Here is a 20,797-nt window from a genome sequence, read left to right on the forward strand (position 1 = left end):
AAAAAACAACAGTGAAATGAGTTTGGGCATTGATCACTGTTTGATTATACAGAAAACAGTTGTTTGAGTTGAGGGTTGTAATTTGAATATATATATATAGTTAAAATGTAACTAGAGATTGTAACATTAACATTGATAATATGAAGCCAGCTTTTTGAAGCAAAAGTTAAAATGATTCTTAAAATAGAGTTGGAAAGAGCCCTAGCTTGTAATGGCTTTTCTTACTGTTTTAAAATAAGCAACTGGTGCTAAGATACTTTTCTGGTTCTCTTGTCTGCTTCTGTTATATGTCTAACAAGTTTGTTGATATCATGGTGGACTTGTCTAGATTAATTTTAAATTGTATTGGAAGACTGAACTTGTGCATTGTGAATATTTGATCTGGAAATGTAGTATGTACATCTAGCTCCACATGTTACGCAGAACTCAATTTCTGTATAACTTGTTGTTTAATACCATAAGTAACTATCAGTATCTCATGTATTTAAAGGGAAAATGTGAATAAAAAAGTTAACATTTTTTGTATTAAAAATGTTTAAAAAGAAGGGTTTCACAGCATTAATGTACATGCACTGTCAAATGTTTTACAATTAACCTAAGGTTTAAACTAAATTAGATGGGGGGGGAAGAAAAAATGCTTCTTCTGGTTAGTTTTAAAATATTTGATGCTTTAATTCAGACACAGTTGTTTGAAAATATTACTTACAAAAATAATCCCATAACACACACTATGATTTATAAATGCTTTATCATTGTAAAGCACAATAAAACTAAAGCTGTCATAAAAATGAAGGAGGGGTGAAACATTTTTTGAACATTAATTGAATTATCTCTTGCTATTTGTTATACAAACAGAAATTTTTTGAATATTTTGGAAGTCTTATCCTGAAAAATTCTACCAAAGGAAAATTTGAAAGAGAATCTTGATATGTTCCAAAAAGAAAAAATGGAGAAATGATATAAAGTGATGCTGCCTTGGAAGAGATAAACCCTGTCAAACAAAAGGATCTTGGAAATTAGAGAAAGTGTACTTTGATGTCATATAGTCATAATTGGTGAGAAATTGCAGTTCTGATGTCTGCAGTGAATGTGGTTCTGGTTCATTTCAACTCACTTTAGCAAACAACAGTTTTGTTTTGCTCAGATATCCAAAACCCACAGAATGGGTTCTTTCTGTTGTAAAAAGAAATGCGGAGAATGTTCTGCATTAAACAGCAGGAGTGTTGTGGGTAACAGCTGATGATGGCTGCAGTGTATGGGTTAAATGGCTACTGCTATTGTAGGACATACATGTGCACCTGTTAGCATCAGAAGTAATTTTTATAGCACTAGGTACAATGGAGGAGTAGCTTGGTGATAACTACTGCACGTTCCAGGAAGAATTGTACATTGACAGCAATGGGCATCTCAGATGCTTTCCAAATTTTACTAGTTTTTGGAACAGTGTTCTTATAAGTTCAGATTTAGGGCAGTGGATGTACCTGGATTTAGCCAATATCCTCTCTGTGATTTTTATTGGTATTATAATGAGGGACAGTTGCTATTGTTCAGTACCTTGCATTTATCGAGAAAGACATGTTTGCCAACTCCAATGATCAGCTTTCCAGACGAGGCAGCATTTTCTTGCAAGATGAAGCTTCTGGTTGCTAAGCTTGAGTTAAAAATGATAGTTTGAAGCTTAAAACATTACTACTTGTTTGTAGTTAGGCTAATTGATAGAATTGAACCCTGTTGATTATAAGTAGTCCATTATTGGTTATTCCTTTTGTGAAGTATGCTAAATAACAAATTTTTAGAACTTTCATCTGTGTTCTTTTACCAGGAGTGAGATGCAGTCCCACAGAACAAAGTTTCAAGTTTCATAAATTCAATGTGTAACTATATTTCTGCTTTATATATTGTAAAGGGCAAATCTGTTAAATACTAACATAACAAAATGACATTTGTTCTGGAGCAGGTGTCTCTTATCTTACCACTTTTTTCTTGGGAGGAAAGGCTGAAATAATGCTTTTAAAATACCTGCTGTTAGTGTGGGAAGTTACAATCATTCTTAGGGTTAATGGATGATTCTTTTTGTCATAAAGTAATTACAGTAATTTGTGATGTTATAATACATTTCTAATGGAAAACAAAACCATTCATGATGAGTAGTGCACTAGACAAAGAAATATATATAACACTATGTAACACAAATTTTATTCCTGAATAGTATGTTATTTCTTAATTGCTTATGTTCTAAAAGTACAGAAAATGGCCATTATTCACTTCAAACTTGGCTTTTATGACTTGGATTATGAAATTTAGAAATTAAGCTATTTTCCATGTAAAATCGGACAAATTTGCACATTTTTGTTTACATAAGGTCTGAATAAAACAACATATGAATCAAAATTTACATGTATTTATACTAAAGTTACACAAAAATGTTTAGAAGTGAGTAGTTTTTTCGAGATTTGCGACTGTAATGTAAATCACTTTCATGTATCAGCCCCTCAAATAAAATCCTATCATGTTTTCGTTATATGCTCCAAGGCCACAAAAGCAAAGTTTGAAGAGAAAAGTAAGTCTTTTCCATTTACTTTAGGCATAAGCAATTGGGAAATAACACTTTCTGTCCAGGAACAAGAAAAAGTAAACATTTTGTTACATAGTGTAATTTTACATCCAAGTTAGTTATTAAGGTTTATAACTAATTAGAAAACTGTTTGTAAACATAGACTAATCAAAGTAATTTAAAAGTTATAATAAGTAAATCATATTAATTTACCATGTTGACACCCTTTCTGTGAATGTTATAAACCATAATTTTGATACATGTACATTATCTAGATAAGCTAATATTTCCTTGACAACTGAAATTACTAGGTAGAACTTCAGTTTTACAATGGCAATATTACTGATAAAGTAAATCACATTAAAATTAAAAAAGGTTTTTAAATAATATTCTTAGTATTATGTAGTAAAGAAATAGTTTTAAAACCATGTTATATTGACTTTTGTTTTGTTTTACGTAAAGGCAGCCAAAGTAAAAGGTTTTTAAACTGTACAGTTTAAGTAGTTTTATAGTGTAATGCAAACTGTTCAGTGGTGTATCTTGTTACTTTAAAACAGAAGTTACAACCTATAAAATATAAAATAGTTTTTTCTCTCCCGTAACTAACTTCATACTTGTATCTGATTTTTAAAAAAAAAACTTATTTTTTTTTCTTTATTTCTGACAGCACAAATCGTTGCTGAAGTATAGAAGGCTTAGTTAAAATAAATATTTTTAATAAACAGAAAATAATATCATTAAATTTCAACACATAATATACTTGTTTTTTTCTAGTGTATTCTGGGATTTATACTGTGCAGCCCCAGAGAGGAGAGACACCTGTGAACATTCTAGTGAAGCCAAAGCATTTCATGATTATGTAAGTAGAATATAATCATGATTTCATTATATACTGATGGTTATATTGTGTTCCTAAGCATCAAAACAACACAAACATTTATGTTAAGAAATAAGTGATAATTCTTTAACTAATAATTGGACTATCTATACTTTTGTTTATTTAAAGTTATGGTACAAGAAATGTTTGTTTTTAGTATGATTAAATCATCCTCAATTAGTGTTCCAATAAGCTGGTAAAGTAAAAGATACTGGAATATGACCCTAAAATTACTGTTGGGGATCCAGATCCTGTTATTTAGCTTGATATTCATTTTAATAAATATATGTTTGATACATAACTAATTAAGACAATTACAAATAAGCATTATTTTACTTTAAAAGTTAATTAGGGTATGTTATCTCTTATTTTATGAAGTAGAGTTGCCCTGTTCTCAAAAGGGACCCATTCCACATGAATAACTGATTTTTAACTTTTTGCTATATTTTGTTATCTCAGAAACTCCTTTCCTTATTTTTGTAATTACGAAATGAGCAAACATGTTTGTTAGATTTTTACACTTGGGTATTATGACAAGAACATAAGTTTACTTAGAATCATGCTGTTGTGGAAATAGACATGACAATTGAGGCAGTTGTTTAAGTTGCTTGATAAACATGTAAACTGTTTTGTTTTTTTTAAATACAAACTCGTAGTTTTGCAGTAGTGAATTTATTTTAATTTTTAATATAATTTAAAAATGTTTAATGCTCTTGTTAGATTTCATAGAATTTGCTATTTATAATTTTCCATCAAATATTTAGATCTTTATTTCAAATTTGTGTTACCTTCTTGACTGTTTCTAATAAAAAAAATTTTTGTATGGTTACTATTTGTTCATGGAAGTGAGGTTTTTGAAAATAAATTGCCATTATTAAAATCTGATTGTGTACTTAAAATTCAGCTTTCCACTTTCCTCGTGTTTTTACACTGGTCATACCTTCAGTTCTTAATTGCTGTGAAGTTTGATACTATATGAATAAAATTTAGTTGAATATCCAACGAAATGAGAATGCACAGAGGGACGCATGTTAATGATACAAAAAGTAAAGTTTGTTGTTTTTACACAATCACTTTTGATCTTGCACAATAGTCGTGAACTTGCATTATTCATTTCGAAGTATATAAAAGTAGAGTAAACATTGGTAAAGTTATGATTTGTAGTACATGGTATTAAGGTTGAAAAGTATTGGTTACTTAAAAGTGAGAATTGTGAGGGACGACTTAACCTGTATAACACTTCTCTTTCTTTGTCCATGTTCAAAATTAAGCGTTATATTTAAATTTTCTGTCTAGAAATAACTCATTTTTTTGAATCGTGAAATGTATGGCACAATATTTATAATGGGAGTCCATTATCTCTTGAATGTTTACTTGAATATTGTCATTGGAATTCAGAATTTAACAGTCATGTTCATTAATTAGTTGGATTCTCACGTGGAATACTGTACTTGGATGGCCTTTAAGGGTAATTGTTTTTTTCTAATTGGAGAAATCATATTTCTGGCCAGAGAAAACCTTTTTAATGAGGTGAAATCCCCTAACCCTTCACTACCTGGTGTAACAATGAGGACAGTAAGGGGTGCTAAGAGTAGGTTTGTTTTAGATATACTCTTGCCAGAAATTGGCAGTTGTGGATTATTTGGAAAATAATTGGAGCTGGTAAAAGAAATTGTGTGTGATTTTAGGGGTTTCTTCTTTCTGGGAATATTTGCAGAACTTTATTCCACAACAACATTTGAAATGATCCATAGAATGGAGTGACAGCAAAAATTTCATGTGGTAGATGTGTTCCATTTCTAGACGTTTTTTTTCCTTGTTTGTAATGTGTTTGAAACACCTGCAAAACTTTTGTGGCACTCCGTGTAGCATTACACATAATATAATTCCTCATGATTATTTAAAAGCAAATAATGTTCTAAAACCATTGCTCATATAAATAGTTTGTTTTTATCTTTGTAGTTGATGGTTCATGCAACATAATATTAAAAAGAAAGCTTTGCTCATTTAATGTAAAGTTGAAAAAAGAAATTGTAGAATTGTAAAACAAAAAGATTTTTGAGGTGATTGTCATTGCATGGTGCCAGGTAGATGAACACTAAATATTTTTAAAGGTGAAAGTGCTTCCATTGTATTGTCATGGAAGTTATAAAATTGAATAATAAATACATTTGTTTTATTTACAAGAAGTAGTCATCCAAGAAAATACCTTTCAAGATATCGTATTTTAAGTCTCAACAATGATCATTGGTAGTTAGTTTTTCATAGTAGAGAAATTGGTCAAAATATTTATAAAGAGTGTCTAAAACTCCAAGTTTATTTTGTAAAGACTTTCTTAGTACTGTTAGCTTACATCTATACATATAGTGTAGAATAAAGTTGAATTGGTAAATTTCATCTGTAGGTGGTTGAATTTGAAACAATAAACTGCTATAAAAAACTTTTATAAAACTGAATGCATAAAAAGATGTTCTAAACTGGAAAATCTAAATTTAGAAAAGTTTTCTGGGCTTTTTACTTGTAAAAACAACAAACAAACAATCAAGAATTGGCTAGAAAATGAGATTGTGTCTTTGGGTTGATGTTCTTCCTTGCCAAGAATTCTCTGGGATGTATAAATGTATGTCAATTGGTAATAAATAAGATTGTGGTTTAACGTTGTGAAAGTAAAAGAGCACGTTTGTATGTATTTCTAGTAATTAAGCCAAAAGGAGAAAGATGCCTGTGGTTAATTATTTTATATGCATTGTGACTTGTACTAGAATGAAAGAATTTAACATATCAAAAGGTAAATAAAATTAGTATTTACCTGAAATGTTCATGAGGGTTTAAACTAAATCAGTAAAGTTATTAAGGTTGTTATTATTTTGTAATATTTGTGGATGAATTGGATAGATCATGTGAGATGTTGCTAAGAAATGTTGGATCTATCCATGTGATTTATTTTATAATAACATATTAAACCTAAATAAACAGCTGGGTTCCTGAACTTACTAGGGTTGATCAGTTGTTGAAATTGTGTCCATGATCTTAAAGACACGCTTGTAAGAATGTATTAGAAAAAAATCTATCTTTTCCTCTTTTTAAATATTTTTCCACATGTATTGGTAGTTTGTAACATGCAGAGAAATTGCTACAAACCAAGATACAATTAGTTGACAACAGCTATCTTAGATGTTTATGAAATTATTTCTCAGACAAGAATATATAGGCTTCTTTATTGTTTTTTTAACTTTGTTATTTCTTTCTTAATTTCAAGTGAGACCTTCTACCCTTTCTGATAAAGCTTAATTTTAACTAGGCCTAAATGTAGGTTGGAGTCTTTTTTTTTAAAAGTGGGCTTATGATATTGTTTCATTTTTTTGAAGTTTAACAAAATTTGTAATTTATCTTATCAGCATGTACCCTTTTTCTCATCTTTTTCAACCCTCAATTTGTTCTTACATCATTGTGATCTGTTAAGAAGTTTACAAAATGAACGTTGCATTAGTTTCTTAAATTATGTATGAAGGGTAGCCAAGGAATATGGGTGTTGGGAGTTTTTGCTGTGAACTCGAGTTGAAGCCTTGTTTCGTGACCTTACTTGTATAGCACTCCATTCGCAACGTGTGAGGGTCGCGAGTTTAAATATCCCTCACACCAAACATGCTCGCCCTTTCAGCCGTGGAGGCATTATAAAGTAACGGTTAGTCCCACTATTCGTTGGTGAAAGAGTAGCCGAAGAATTGGCAGTGGGTGTTGATGACTAGCTGCTTTTCAACTAGCTTTACACTGCTAAATTAGGGACGGCTAGTGCAGATGGCCATCATGTAGCTTTGCGCGAAACTCAAAACAAGTTCCTTTTCTTCAAAAAAAACTCACGTGGATATTTTTTAGTCTCAGCATAACGTCTTACAGAATGGTTCTGATTTTTTTATTTCTTATTATTAAGTATACAAACCTTTAGCTTATAGATTCAACATCCGTAGACTGATTGAGACCTAGTAACAGTTTTAAACTTACGAGGTTAAACCAATTGGATTGATGTAGTTGACCACACTCAATGTTTCATAGATTAACCTGCTTTAACCCTGCCTAATTTTATTTTATTTTGGAGGGTAAATAATATTATTTGGAGGGTAGACTGGTAGAGATCCTTATGAATAATAAAATCGAATTGGGTACACGTGCGCCCCACGCTTGGTAAAATATTTTCTCAACCCAAACGAGCCGTTTTTGCATATACATTTCTCAACAAGTGAGTTTCTCGATATCACTGATTACTGAACTATAATTGACAATTTGCTCTCTGATTTTTGGAGCTGACAAATATGACAACGGCTACGACCAAAGATCCCCTATGTTGACCCTTGCTTCTATAACGCCATACTAAACTCGTAAATTTTGCACTCGGACGGTCTCAGGAGAATTAATAAATGATGTTTGATTGCTTTCTTCCTGTTCACATGTGAAGTTAATGTTGGCACATTTAGAAGTGTTATCTTTTAAAAGTTTTCCGATATCGTACAAAACAATATTGCCTGAAATAACTGTATTTATTGTAATAAATATGACGAAACAATATTGCTTATGTTTCAGTTTTTTTTCTTTTCGAAAACGAAATTGTGAGTAAGGTATGTCGGAGTGGTTATTATTTGAAATGCATGTATGTGATGATTATGTGAAATCCCGGCTAGGCTTATCGTGGTTCGGTTTTGTAGCTTTGTCGCCAACAACGTTTAGTAACTGCTAGCTGTTTCTCAGACTTAATTGGTCAGTTGACATCGTCTTCGGTAATCTTCGTGATATTTAAACATCGGTTCATTTTTAAAGTCTGTCTTTATTTCGTAAATTCTGAACTAATGTAGTGAATTTTCAGCATTTTACACTGTTTTACAAATGTCGGATTCGTGATTGTAACACGTCTCCATATTTCTAGATTAATTCGGAAATGTTATTATCGGTCTTGTTCCTTCCTGTTAAATTTCTCGTTTGGAACAAGTACACTGTACAGTCAGTATACACTATTTCTTTTATGATTTCTCTACGTATCGTACGATTAATTCTCATCACACGTATAACGATCCGCTATTTTGTCTGTATACTAGTCGCTGACATGCGCAATACGATTTAGGGCGAATTCGCATAAGTTAGTGGCTACCTGGCTCTACTAAGTGTATGGGCCAGGGAACCAGACCAAGGGTGCCCGAGTTCTTTGGGGATAGCTTCCAGCTAAAATGTTTGGGAACCTGTGGCATAGGCAAAAATTGGATGGTAACCCCGCACAGTGATGGATGTTGTATATCAGATGAACTGCTTGTAGTTGTTCGCCTTAAACTAGCCATAAATCCAAATTTGTTTTAGTTGTCAATCTACTGCACCAGCTAATTACGGAATACAAAGAAAGCGGATGTTTCGTAAAGTCTATCAGACACGTACATAGATTTATGATGAGAAAATCTGTACAATATTTTATTATTACAAAAATTTGTGTTCTGTTTTTGAACTATAGAGGTAATTTTAAAGTTGGGTAATTGTATTTTTGAAACAACAAAATGCCTATAGTTTCAGTATTTTAGATAAAAGAAAATCGACATGTTTAGGGCCATAAATTTTTGTAAAATGAGAATCTGCTTCACTGAATGGCTCTGCACCACGTTTAGTTATATGTTAACTAATATGATACGATTAGTATGAAGTAGAATCTAGTTTTAGTTAAGGAATCCCTCTAGTGTATCCTCTAATATATGCAGAAGACGTTCAGTATCGTAATAATTAGCGTAACATATGAGCTAAGCCTAATATAAGTGATACCGCGATAATAAAAGAAGCGAACGAAGGTCAAGGAGTCTTTTAAACTTTGGTCCTAACTAGGAGTGTTCCTCATACGTAGCGAGCGATAACAAAAGAAAAAAAAATGCGTACAGATTAGTAATTTTAAGCTCCTAAACACAGAGACCTTGCATATGTTTATATACTGAGATATAGTTCTTTTAATCTGTTATGACCATACATTTATAACCTCAACTTCTGGATTTATTACTCTGTTTATTTAAAACATAATTTCTATAACAGTGGCGTTAATGTTTCCCCAGCAATTGTGCCTGAGCATGGAGGGGCTGAAAAACTCAAGAACTGCTGACAAGAGTGGTGAATGTATGAGGGCCAGCTATTTTTCATGCAAGGAGGGGGGTCTTTTGTAGTTACGTCACTGTTCAGTAGTCTTACAAACTTTTATTAAATAACTTACAGATGTCAGAGCTTCGTACTTCGTTCATAATGAATATGTTACAAAGTTGTGAAATCAAGACTTTAATATAAAATCATGACATTGAGATCTGAAAGAAAATGTTTTCGCATAAGAAGAATAACGTTAAGTTAATATTCAGTCATCAACTTGTAGAACACTTGTAGACCACAGTTTAAAATTAATGATTCGTTATTGTACAATTGTGGAAGATATTTCATTTTTTTCTTGTCAGAGCAAATGTAGCACCGTAAGGGTACGTTTTCAGATGGAATATTGCTCAGAGTAATTAACCTCTAAGGCGAGGTGCATTTTATCTATCTACCTATACTTGTCGGCCCGGTATGGCCAGGTGGTTAAGGGACTCTACTCGTAATCCGAGGATCGCGGGTTCGAATCCCCGTCACACCAAACGCACTCTCCCTTTTAGCCGGAGAGGCATTATAATGTGACAGTCAATCCCACTCTTCGTTGATAAAAGAGTAGCCCAAGAGCTGGCGGTAGGTGGTGATGACTAGCTGCCTTCCCTCTAGTCTTACACTGCAAAATTAGGGACGGCTAGCGTAGATAGCCCTCGTGTAGCTTTGCGTGGAATTCAAACAAAACCGAAACCTATAATTGCCAATTTTTTCTGTCACTTTCTGTATCTCCTGTACAGTTAATATATATATATATCAAAGTACTTGTTTTTAGAAGTACGTTACAGAATTTATTTTATTTTATTTTATTTTGCAATTCCTAATATTTCATATCAGCATTCATCCGATCCGTCGGTCTTCGTACATGAACTATAAATCTGAGAATAAAACATAAGAACCACAAATGATTATTATTTTTTACCTTTTTGGGGGTGGGGTTCACAAATCGAGGTTTCTTTTGTTGAATTACTGACATAAATACTTCGAAGGCAGGAGTACGAAGGAATAAAAATAATAAAGACTCGTGAATATATGAACTTGTTTAAGTATTTGTTGTTCAGTTTATGTAACTATTGTTTGTTTCATCTCAGTTTTACATAATACATGATTTTATAGTACCATGTACAGTAAATTAGTTTGCATTGAGTTAAATGCATTTTCTTAGACAGGTCTTACAGAAATGATAACTGTGAAAAAGCGCTCACTTCGATAACTGTCTTTTCCTGCGCTCAGTAAAATGATAAGGAACGGAGGATTCCTCTAGAACACTTACCATGGCTACTTAGAGAACCTAAGCCATCTGTTGTGCTGGATGTACTTGTTATATCGAAATCAAAACATTTTTCCTGACAATACATTACAGTCAATGTCATATGATTAAAAACATGTGCAGTGCAATATTCCATATTAAAATAACACATGAAACTGTAAAATACGGGTTTAAACGACCTACTTAGACAATCATATTGCGTATACACTATAATTAAGGGGATTGGATTGACTGTATATTATATATTTATCCATCACAGTTTTTAGGAAAATTACCGTTGATTTATTTCAACTGATATCTGCTAGCTTTATGTAATAGAAATGTCATTCAATCTGATTTCGTAAATTAGGGTACAGCGGTTGGTTATCATGGTTTCGCCTGAAATTGAATTAAGTTGTGTGTGTGTGTGTGTGTGTGTGTGAGAGAAAGAGAGATCCAGTAATGAACAATAAGTTGTTCGTACGAGTCTCATTTGGTCATATTTTTTAGATTTAGGCCTGATATGGCCAGGAGGTTAAGGCACTCGACTCGTAATCCGAGGGTCGAGGATTCGAATTCCCGTCACACCAAATATACTCGCCCTTTCAGCCGTGGGGGCGTTATAAAGTTACGGTCAATCCCCACTATTCGTTAGTAAAAGAGTAGCCCAAGAGTTGGCGGTGGGTGGTGATGACGACTAGCAGCCTCCTCTCTACTCTTACACTGCTAAATTATGGAAGCTAGCGCAGATAGCCCTCGTGTAGCTTTACGCGAAATTCAAAACAAACCAAATCTTTTAGGTCCGAACAGCTTTTCTGTAGATTTTATATTTTACTTAAAACCCTTTATAAGTTGGATAATAAAATGCATTTATTACTACTATGTGTATACAACGGAACACGAAGTATGAATAATGTTTTCTTTTTTGTTTTGTGAGACTTTTAAAATTAACCAAACAAACAAGTTCTTCAGTTAAGTCTTCCTTAAGGTACACACATAAAGACACGCACAAACTATTATGGGATGGGTACAGTTTTGGCACGTGATTGTATTAAATTGCGTGTTCCAAATGTTTTTAATTATCACAACAAATGCTTTTGCTGTTGCCTACAATATATTTTATAAAATATCTGTGACAACGTATAAACGAAGTAGACCATAACACTGTCTTGTTACCAGTTAAATCCTTTAATGTCATTGGTTGAAAGTAGTTGAGTTGCGTGCAAGTTTGTTTAATGCCGTGTGGTCTTTTAAGAAGAGCGAATAATTTGACAACGTATGTTTAAGAAATTAGAGTTTTAAGAAACACACCATTGGCGAATTATTCAATTAGAATACCACACCATATCACTTAGAGAAGTACTCAATACATGTGTACCTTGTGTTGATTTCGAGTGCCTGTCTGCTGGTCGTGCATCATAACAAACATCATGCGCACCATGGTGATGGACAAAATGGTTTCGATAACTCTCGCCGTGCGTTAGCGATCACTGTTAGATTTTTGGACTACACCGTGTTGATGTCAAACGATTAACTGCGAAAGTTACACAAGAAAGCGCGTGTCTGTTCTATTCTCCTGGGACGTTTTAAACGCCAGGCCTAATAAAAAAAAAATCTTTAGTCATCATAGTTACAGGTATTCGCGACTATTTTACAAAAATTACCAGGAAAATATGCAGTATTTCTCCGTCAGAAAATAAATGTATTCATCCACAATTCTGAACACACTCTTGGAAAGGCTTCCAACATTAAAGAAAACGTGTCATCCCACACGTAAACCATTGTTGTTCTGAAGTAGGCCTATTCTATTGCTCACGCCTATACATTTCGTTTGCAAATGACAATTTTAAAGTGCAGTGTTGAAGGTAACTAAAATATTAGTATTACTGTAATTATTGACAGGAAACTCAGTTACCATTATTAGAATAAAACGACTTACGCTGTATTTCAGTTATTAATTAGATTTAGATACTGCTGTTGGATTTAAAGGGTGGTATTTATGTCAAAATGCGCGTTGTTAGCTATATCGTGTGCGACGTAACTGTTTGCTGAAGATGACCTGTGAAGGTCGCAACGTTGTTCTCTGCTTTATTAATAAAAGTGTTAGTTAGTACACATACCAGTCGTTCTGAGATACATTTTTACTTCAAGTGGGTTTCTCGTCATCCAGAATTGTTTATTAACATGTACGATCGAATGGAGCGAAATACAGTATGAACTGTTTGTAAGTGTAAAGTGATGCAGTTAAGAATCGTGTTCAAGGACATGACCCTGAAGAGGTGAAGAAAACTCAATAATACATCACACAAACGTCATTCGAGAGTAGTAATATCTGTAGTATTTAATAGGTTATTAATCATGGTCGTGAGACTGACCCTCCCAGATCACCCAACGACAGAGACCTACATGGACAGGGCAGGGGTCATCGTAAGGGTGCGAACTAACTAAACTGTGATTCTCTTGTGGTATTTGTGCCCCCCGCTAGTACAGCGGTATGTCTCCGGATTTACAACGCTAAAATCAAGGGTTCGATTCCCCTCAGTGGGCTCAGCAGATAGCCCGATGTGGCTTTGCTATAAGAAAACTTGTGGTATTTCAACTGATATTGTTAATCGCTTACAGTGTACCAAGGTGGTAGAAAGAGGTCAGATAGACCTAACTCCCCCAGGCTCAGTAGAGCCCGATATAGACAAGACAGATTAGTGTATAAAATAATAGAAAAAGGAACGCAACAACTATTTTATTTCACCTCAAGAACTGATTTGTCAGTACTATAACTTCAGTTAATATTTGTTAAGAGTGCTGACGTGTTGGTGCGCGCGCGTGTTCGTACACTATAACACCAAAATACTTAACTCTTGTTTGTTTATTATTGTTTTCTACCGGTTTCGTGACTTCAGGTGTCGCTTCTCAGAATGTATTTGCATAAAATATGTCACAACGATATTCATGTACTTTTCAAGTATATGTCGCACAGACAGACACGTTAAACATGTTTGATCGACATCGATTTCTGTTTCAATATTCGGGGCAGGAAAGCTGCTGTTGAGCATGGCGGTTTTAAGATATTTCTTTCTGCGGTCGCTCTTACAAACTCGCCTTATATCTTCAAAGAATTGTTTGTTTTTGTTAGAATTCGAAAAAAAGGAGTCAGTTACAGACTCGTTTTCTTTTTTTCTTCACTGTTTCAAATTCTCTATTACCTAACGAAGCCACAAGTAGCATTGTCTAGATTTGAAGAATGTCATGGAACTCGTGTGCTTGATCTGGTGGTGAGTCCATTCAGTTGAACGAGTGTGTTTAGGGTTTCTTAACCCTAAAAGACGAACGAACTAAACATAATAAGAAGCTAAAGGGTAGTTTACCTCCATTGTGTTACACCATGAAAAAACAAAAGTGTACTGTCACATGTTCGTGATGTTTAACATTGGACATTTAAAACCTGGTTGTCGAAAGATTTTTTCTAGCTTTCTACAACGACTTCTCCAGGTTATTCAAACTGACGCTGGAAGGGTAAATTTAAGGCAGTCTTTACTTGAGAGAACAGTGAAACGGCACGTGTAACCGAACATTTCTACATCGCAAACTGCATAATTGTTTTAAGTAAATTAGTAAAACTTATTAAAGAATCTCCCCACCATCAGCCATTATATGTAGTTATAAATGTTCAACGTGTACATTATAAATATTCGATAGATGTTGAGGTAAGTTTTAGTGCAGACTTGCATGTTGTTATGGCGCAACGAAAGACAAATTTCTTGAAGGAAATTTTAATTAGTAGGCTACTGTATTTTCTAACATATATTGCATTTTTGTCACAGTTAAAATAATGATTTATTTAAACATCTTTTGATGTACGTCATGCATGGTACAAAAAAGTTACACGTGTTATTTTTAATCCCCTTATGTCTCGTGCCATTGCTTTAATTTTTTTCTTAATTGCATTATTGTATCGAATGTCATCGAAATGACATTCTGACATCGAACTGTCTTAGCTCCCCCCTTATCCCCCTCAAAGCTATGATTTATTGATTTTATCCACTGGTTGTTCTCCGTAAGAGTTGTTCAATGTAACACAGGTTAGTGGGAGAAAAGTTTTATTTATAAATCCTTTGAAATTGAAACTTTTAATATGAGAATGAAGTGTTCTGTAAATGAGATTACAAGTACACATAAAAGCTGGATAAATCACTTTAAGGCGGTTTGATATATATATTAAACCAAAGGAAACAAGTGGGGGGATTCTATTTTAAAAATAGAAGAACGTGTTTTTGTTGTTATATAGTTTTAGGTTTTACGTGATTGAATTCTGGTCGCCACTGCGGACTGGAATGCTCTTAGTGTGACGAACGACTGCTTCCAGTTAACGTTGAACGTACTGCAAGTGGCACGTGCCTCGCGCTAGAATCGATAGGGAGTGTCGTAGCAACAATTGGTTCACGCAGCTGATGGCGGCGGTCGCCTCGTGGAAAGGTGCCCGTTTTATTATTTCTTTCTTATCACTGACAGAGTTCGCAACCAACGATCGAATCTATATAGCGCATGCACACACGACCATATTTTGAGTTTATCACACACGGGCACAAATGCATCCATATAGACTTATCTAAAAGTGAGGACGCGTGTATAATGAAGACGTACAACATATTTTGTTTTAAAAATCAACAACTTTTGTTGATATCTAGTTAGAAACTGTAGACTCCTTGATGGACACTTGTCTCCTTTGGTTTAATATATATATTAAACTGCCTTAAAGTGATTTATTATTTTTTTGACTTGTTCATTTGAAGAGACAGAATACTGTGTAACACACATTTTGTTTCTGGATAGTGTGTGTTATTTTTTAATTGCTTATGTTGTAAAAGTACAGAAAATGGCCATTATTCCATTCAAACTTTGCTTTTGTGACCTGGATAATGAAATTTAGAAATTAACCTATTTTCTATGTTAGAACGGGCAAATTTGCACATTTTCATTTGCATAAGGTCTGAATAAAACAACATATGAATCAAGATTTACATGTATTTATACTAAAGTTATACAAAAATGTTTAGAAGTGAGTAGTTATTCGAGATTTGCGACTGTAATGTAAATCGCTTTCACGTATCAGCACTCAAATATAGTCTCCCATCATGTTTTTGTTATATGCTCCCAGGTCACAAAAGCAAAGTTTGAAGAGAAAAATGGGTCTTTTCGATTTACTTTAGGCATAAGCAACTAGGAAATAACACTTTCTGTCCAGAAACAAGAAACAGTAAAAATTTTGTTACATAATATAATTTGTAGAAATAAGCAGCGTCTCGGAAACTTCATGATAATGGAATAAGAACATGTTTCACTCGTGATTTGCACTGAATTTAGTTTAATAGAATATTCACTTAAAATCAAACCGAAACCTAAACCTTGGCTCGATGAATACGTTCTCCAAGATATACATCTGGATTATGGAGAAGTTCTTCAGAGTTTATAGATTGTGGGTGAAACGAAATATGATGAATTTGTGAAGTAAATGATAATTAATAAGTGATATTTAATTATTTCAATGTTTTTAAAGAGATTTACATGTAAGCCTTTTCTCAGTGAATTTCGCATATAAATGAATATAGGTGTCGCACTGTGTGCAATTGTATGAATAATAATTTCGTAATTTTATCGATTTTATTACGACTTTCCGGCTGTAATTTATATTATCGCCAGTATGATTGCTATGTGTTTGATTATGTAAGAGAAAATTATTAACTTTGAGCCATAGCATTTTTTATGCTAGTACGTCCGTCAGAATATTTTGTCTCTGTACTGTTAAAAAAATGTTTTTTTTTTATTTCATCTTTTTTCTTTTTCCAGTTACGCTATCTTCTGCGAGAGATAGAAATAACTACATAACATACTTGTTCTTCTTTAGGTTTTGCTTGAAATAAAATTGATTTTAAAAAGTTGGTTATGTTTTCAGTTTTTTTTTTATACCTCTGCATGTCTTGGGTCAGTTGTATTTTCCACTGTCGCGATCTTGACCGTCTGTGTATGAGAGAAGACCACGCATTATGCTTGTCTTTTGTCAGTTTTTGTTCGAAATAAAATTTATTTAAAAAAAAAGTTATGTTTTTATGACCTATCTGTGTCTTGGGCCAAATTTTCTTTGTATAATAACATGATCTTAGCAATGTGTGTGTGTGTGTGTGTGTGTGTGTGTGTGTGTGTGAGAGAGAGAGAGAGATATGTAATATACTTTTTTTTGTGTTTTTTGCTTATTTTACTCGAAATAAAACTAATTTCAAAAAATGTTTTTTTTTTTAACCTGTTCGTGTCTTCGGTCAAATAATGGTCTTATGGTTAACATGTTATAAATCCCAGGATTCGTACTTGGGGTTGAATGTGTAATGCAAGAGCGACAGACAAGTCTCAGTATTCGAGTAGAGTAGCTCAAAACTACTTGTCGACTGGTTTTGTTTACTTGTCTACTTTCCATCTAGTCTTTTCTGTTCAAAATTAGGGATGACTAGACCAAGTAAGCCTTGTTTAGTTTTTTGCAAGTATCCGAAACAAAACCAAAACTGTATTTTAAGGTACTTCTCATACGTGCTGTAATAATGTTTCCAGGAGGGGGGAGTCATGAACATAGAATGGAGATTATGAAATTGTGTTCATTTTAGTTATCTGTCTGTATTATCCCATAATTGCTCAAATATTATTTATCTGGTTTAGTGTGGTCCTGATATTGGACAGTCTTAACTTGTCTCTTTTATATTTATTGTCAAAATAAGTTAAACTTTGCAGATGTTCACAATAATAAAAAGAGGAGGAACTCTCAATAACCGCGGTGCTTGAAATTCTTTTTTGGCAGAATTAGTATAAATTAATCTACGAGACCTTTCATCCCGTTTTATTAGCTGTATTTTTGTGCAACAGCAATACTAAGTGTGGGGCTCACGTATACCCCTTTCGATCTTTATTACTCGTCAAGATCTGTACCAGCCTACTCTCAAACTGAAATTATTTTAGGCAGGGTTAGAGTAAGTTAATCCATGAGACACTAGGCGTGATCACGAGTTTAAAATTGTTATTAGGCCTCAATCAGTCAAGAGATGTTGAAGTTGTGAGGTAAAATTAGTATACTTAATAAAAAAAAGAAAATATCGGAACCATTCTGTGAGCCGTTATGATGCGGCTAAAAAGGCTCGTGTGTTTCACGTGGATGACGAAAAGGAACGTGTACTTATTCTTATCGTTTAAATACAAAGAAACGTGCCATCTTCTTCTCGTACTAACTCGGTTTTTATCAGCTGTGCCAAGTTCGTGAAAAATGACCCACCCCCCACCTACAAAGACACAGGGATTGAAAAACTGTGTGGAATATAGTACTGTTCACTCACACAAAAATAGCATTGTCGCTAGAAGTACTGAAGACCTTTTAGTGTCGACTTGAAAACTGTCCTCAGACACAAATGGAGGGTTGTGTATAGATTAAGTAACGGACAGAATGATGGAAAGCTGAATGACACACACACATACAAAGGGGTAAAAAGTTGGAGAAAAGAAAATGCGATTATGATTGGTTAAAAAAAAAGATGCACGTAGATGTGAGTCACTGGTGAACAGATAAAAATGGAATGTGCTGAAAAATATACGAAAGGATAACTAGACGAATCAGATGATAGTTAGGAAACTGGTTGAACAACCTACTGAATTAACGAAACTATTTTAAGATGTTACGTCATAGGTGGATGAATGAAATGACTGAAACTGGTGGACTGATAAAGGAATTAATTGGGGGGGGGGTGTAGATGTGCAAGAGAACTAATAGATTAAGCTGAAAAACAAGGACAAAGGAACTAACATTAATTGAGGAAGAGATAAAATAAAACTGACACAAAAGTATAAACCGACAGAGAGGTGGATGAAACTAATGAGAAACCAGTTAGCTGATTGACGGAAAATTTTATTGAAAACGTTTCGAGAGTTTATGGGGACTGTGTATTTACTGACAGGCTCTCATGTAAATAATTCCACTGGAAGCTTTAAAGTTTACAGTGAAATTGGTGCATGTGTTGTCTTCTGTAGGTCACATATTACACAATCATGTTTTGGGATGAATCAATCTTCTGGTGAGTATATTAGAATGAAAGTAAATGAATTGTAGGAAAATATCAAATCAAGCAGTTTTTGGACTTCACTGTTTGTTTTTGTTTTGTCATTGTGTTTTGCTTCAGTTACTGTATACCCCATTTTTAAAGGCCCATTTCAAAAATTATTTTGTAATTATATCAACATTTTGTATCATTTATTAATTTATGTATGAGGTGTTAATATTTATGTCTGAAATACAAGTTTAAGCATCTTTCTAGAAGGAACTTCATTGTTCCCACAATCCCCTGTGATTGATTTAGTAACTACTGTGTGTAAGGTTTATAAATATAGACTCTGTTCACATAAAATATATTTACCCCATATCATCAACAATCCATTTCATCATTTCTTTTGACCTCAGATTCAGAATAAGATGAAACTGTATCAAGAGTCTCTGGTGTAGCAGGTACAGGTGCATCAGGTCCATAGTGTTGTAGGTACAGGTGCATCAGGACAATGAACAACAAGTCTTACGGCAGGTTGAAGATTTGGATATGAAATTTATTCTGAGCATTGTAGCATTGCACATTACATGTCATCTGTGTGGTTTCTAGGCTTGTGTTATACCTTTTGGAATTCCAAAAGGCAAAGGCTTTTTCTTACCTTTTTAGTCCATTATCTGAACTCTTCAACACAAATGGTGCAAACTTTGTGCAAGCCAGTGATTTGTCTTGGTCCCAATGTTTTATTCCAAAATGTATGTAATACACTTTTTTAGATGAATTCTCTAATGTTTTGCTTTTGTTTCTTTACAACAAAGTTACCAAGGGTACAAAAGAAATATGTTTGGATCATCTACACAATCTGTTGTTGCCATAGTGATGAATAAATAGTAGTGAAAAGAAAAGAATAATGCATGTCATGAGGTCTGTTGACTGTTTATATACTAGAAGTGAGTTTCTTGTGGGATCTAGAGTGATAGATAAGAATCTCACTTGCAAATGGTCTAGAGAAATCTACAGTCAGTAGTGTTGACATTTTATCATTACAGAATGTGACTTGATTTCAGTAAAAATGATTCTGTTATGCAAAAGTACGTGTGACATTGTGTGAAAACTTGTATGTGATGGAGAAAAATGGATATAACTTTCAGTTTTAGCATACAAGTATTACTGTAGAACATATAAAAATTTCAAGACAATAAAACCACTGCAGGCCTTTGTATAATCTAAATTACTATACAGTGATTCACTTTATTATATGAATATAGCTTACACAAAAGCTAAAGGACTTGCTTGGATATCATTCTGTTATTTGAATGCAAGACATACCAACATCCAGAACACCTTTAAAATTTTTATTTGGCCTCTCCTTGTTTTGCTGTTACAATAAAGAGAAGTATTATTAGATTTGCATTCATTTATACTGGTTGTGTTCCTGTTGTTAAGGCAGATAAGAGATGAAGCAGTATTGGAGCTGTTTAATTTGACTGGCAGTGTTACTATAGTCAGTGGTGGAACTGAAAAAAATATTACTTGGGGAATCCAAGATGGAAGTTTAAGGATGTTTAGTGAGTATAGCATAATGTGTGTATGTGTGGGAGTGTCTTCTTTTGACTGGTGGAGTACAGGAGTATAGCTACTGTATTTCAGCCTGTACACAAGGGAAAGGCCACTGTGCCAAAACAACAAAAACTGTTTATAAATGAACGCTTGCCTCTAATTCCATTTGACCAAATTCTACCACTGTTTATAGTTAAAACAGAGAGCATGTTTTAAGATATTTGGATACTTTATTGTTGTAGTATAACTTAATAAAAATGTGGAACCTTGATAGTTAGAAACTCATTATAAAATTCCTTACATGAAATGTATTTTATTGGACATACAAAATCATTTTGCATAGAAAT

The 20,797-nt window shown here is 33.5% G+C and overlaps 1 protein-coding gene across 11 annotated transcripts in view; it reads left to right on the forward strand.

The window, feature by feature from the left end:
- Positions 1–20,797, forward strand: part of LOC143229871 (single-stranded DNA-binding protein 3-like) — a 258,681-nt gene that overhangs the window by 16,564 nt on the left and 221,320 nt on the right. For all 11 annotated transcript variants that reach the window (XR_013016106.1, XR_013016118.1, XR_013016107.1 and 8 more), the window contains one exon: positions 3,329–3,413. Coding sequence is in view for 8 of the 11 variants with exons in the window: in XM_076462733.1 (XP_076318848.1) it covers positions 3,329–3,413 (85 nt within the window). In the remaining 3 variants the exon portion in view is untranslated. The remainder of the gene's footprint in view (positions 1–3,328; positions 3,414–20,797) is intronic.

This window comes from Tachypleus tridentatus, chromosome 1 (genome assembly GCF_004210375.1).
Source record: "Tachypleus tridentatus isolate NWPU-2018 chromosome 1, ASM421037v1, whole genome shotgun sequence".
Lineage (NCBI taxonomy): Eukaryota > Metazoa > Arthropoda > Merostomata > Xiphosura > Limulidae > Tachypleus > Tachypleus tridentatus.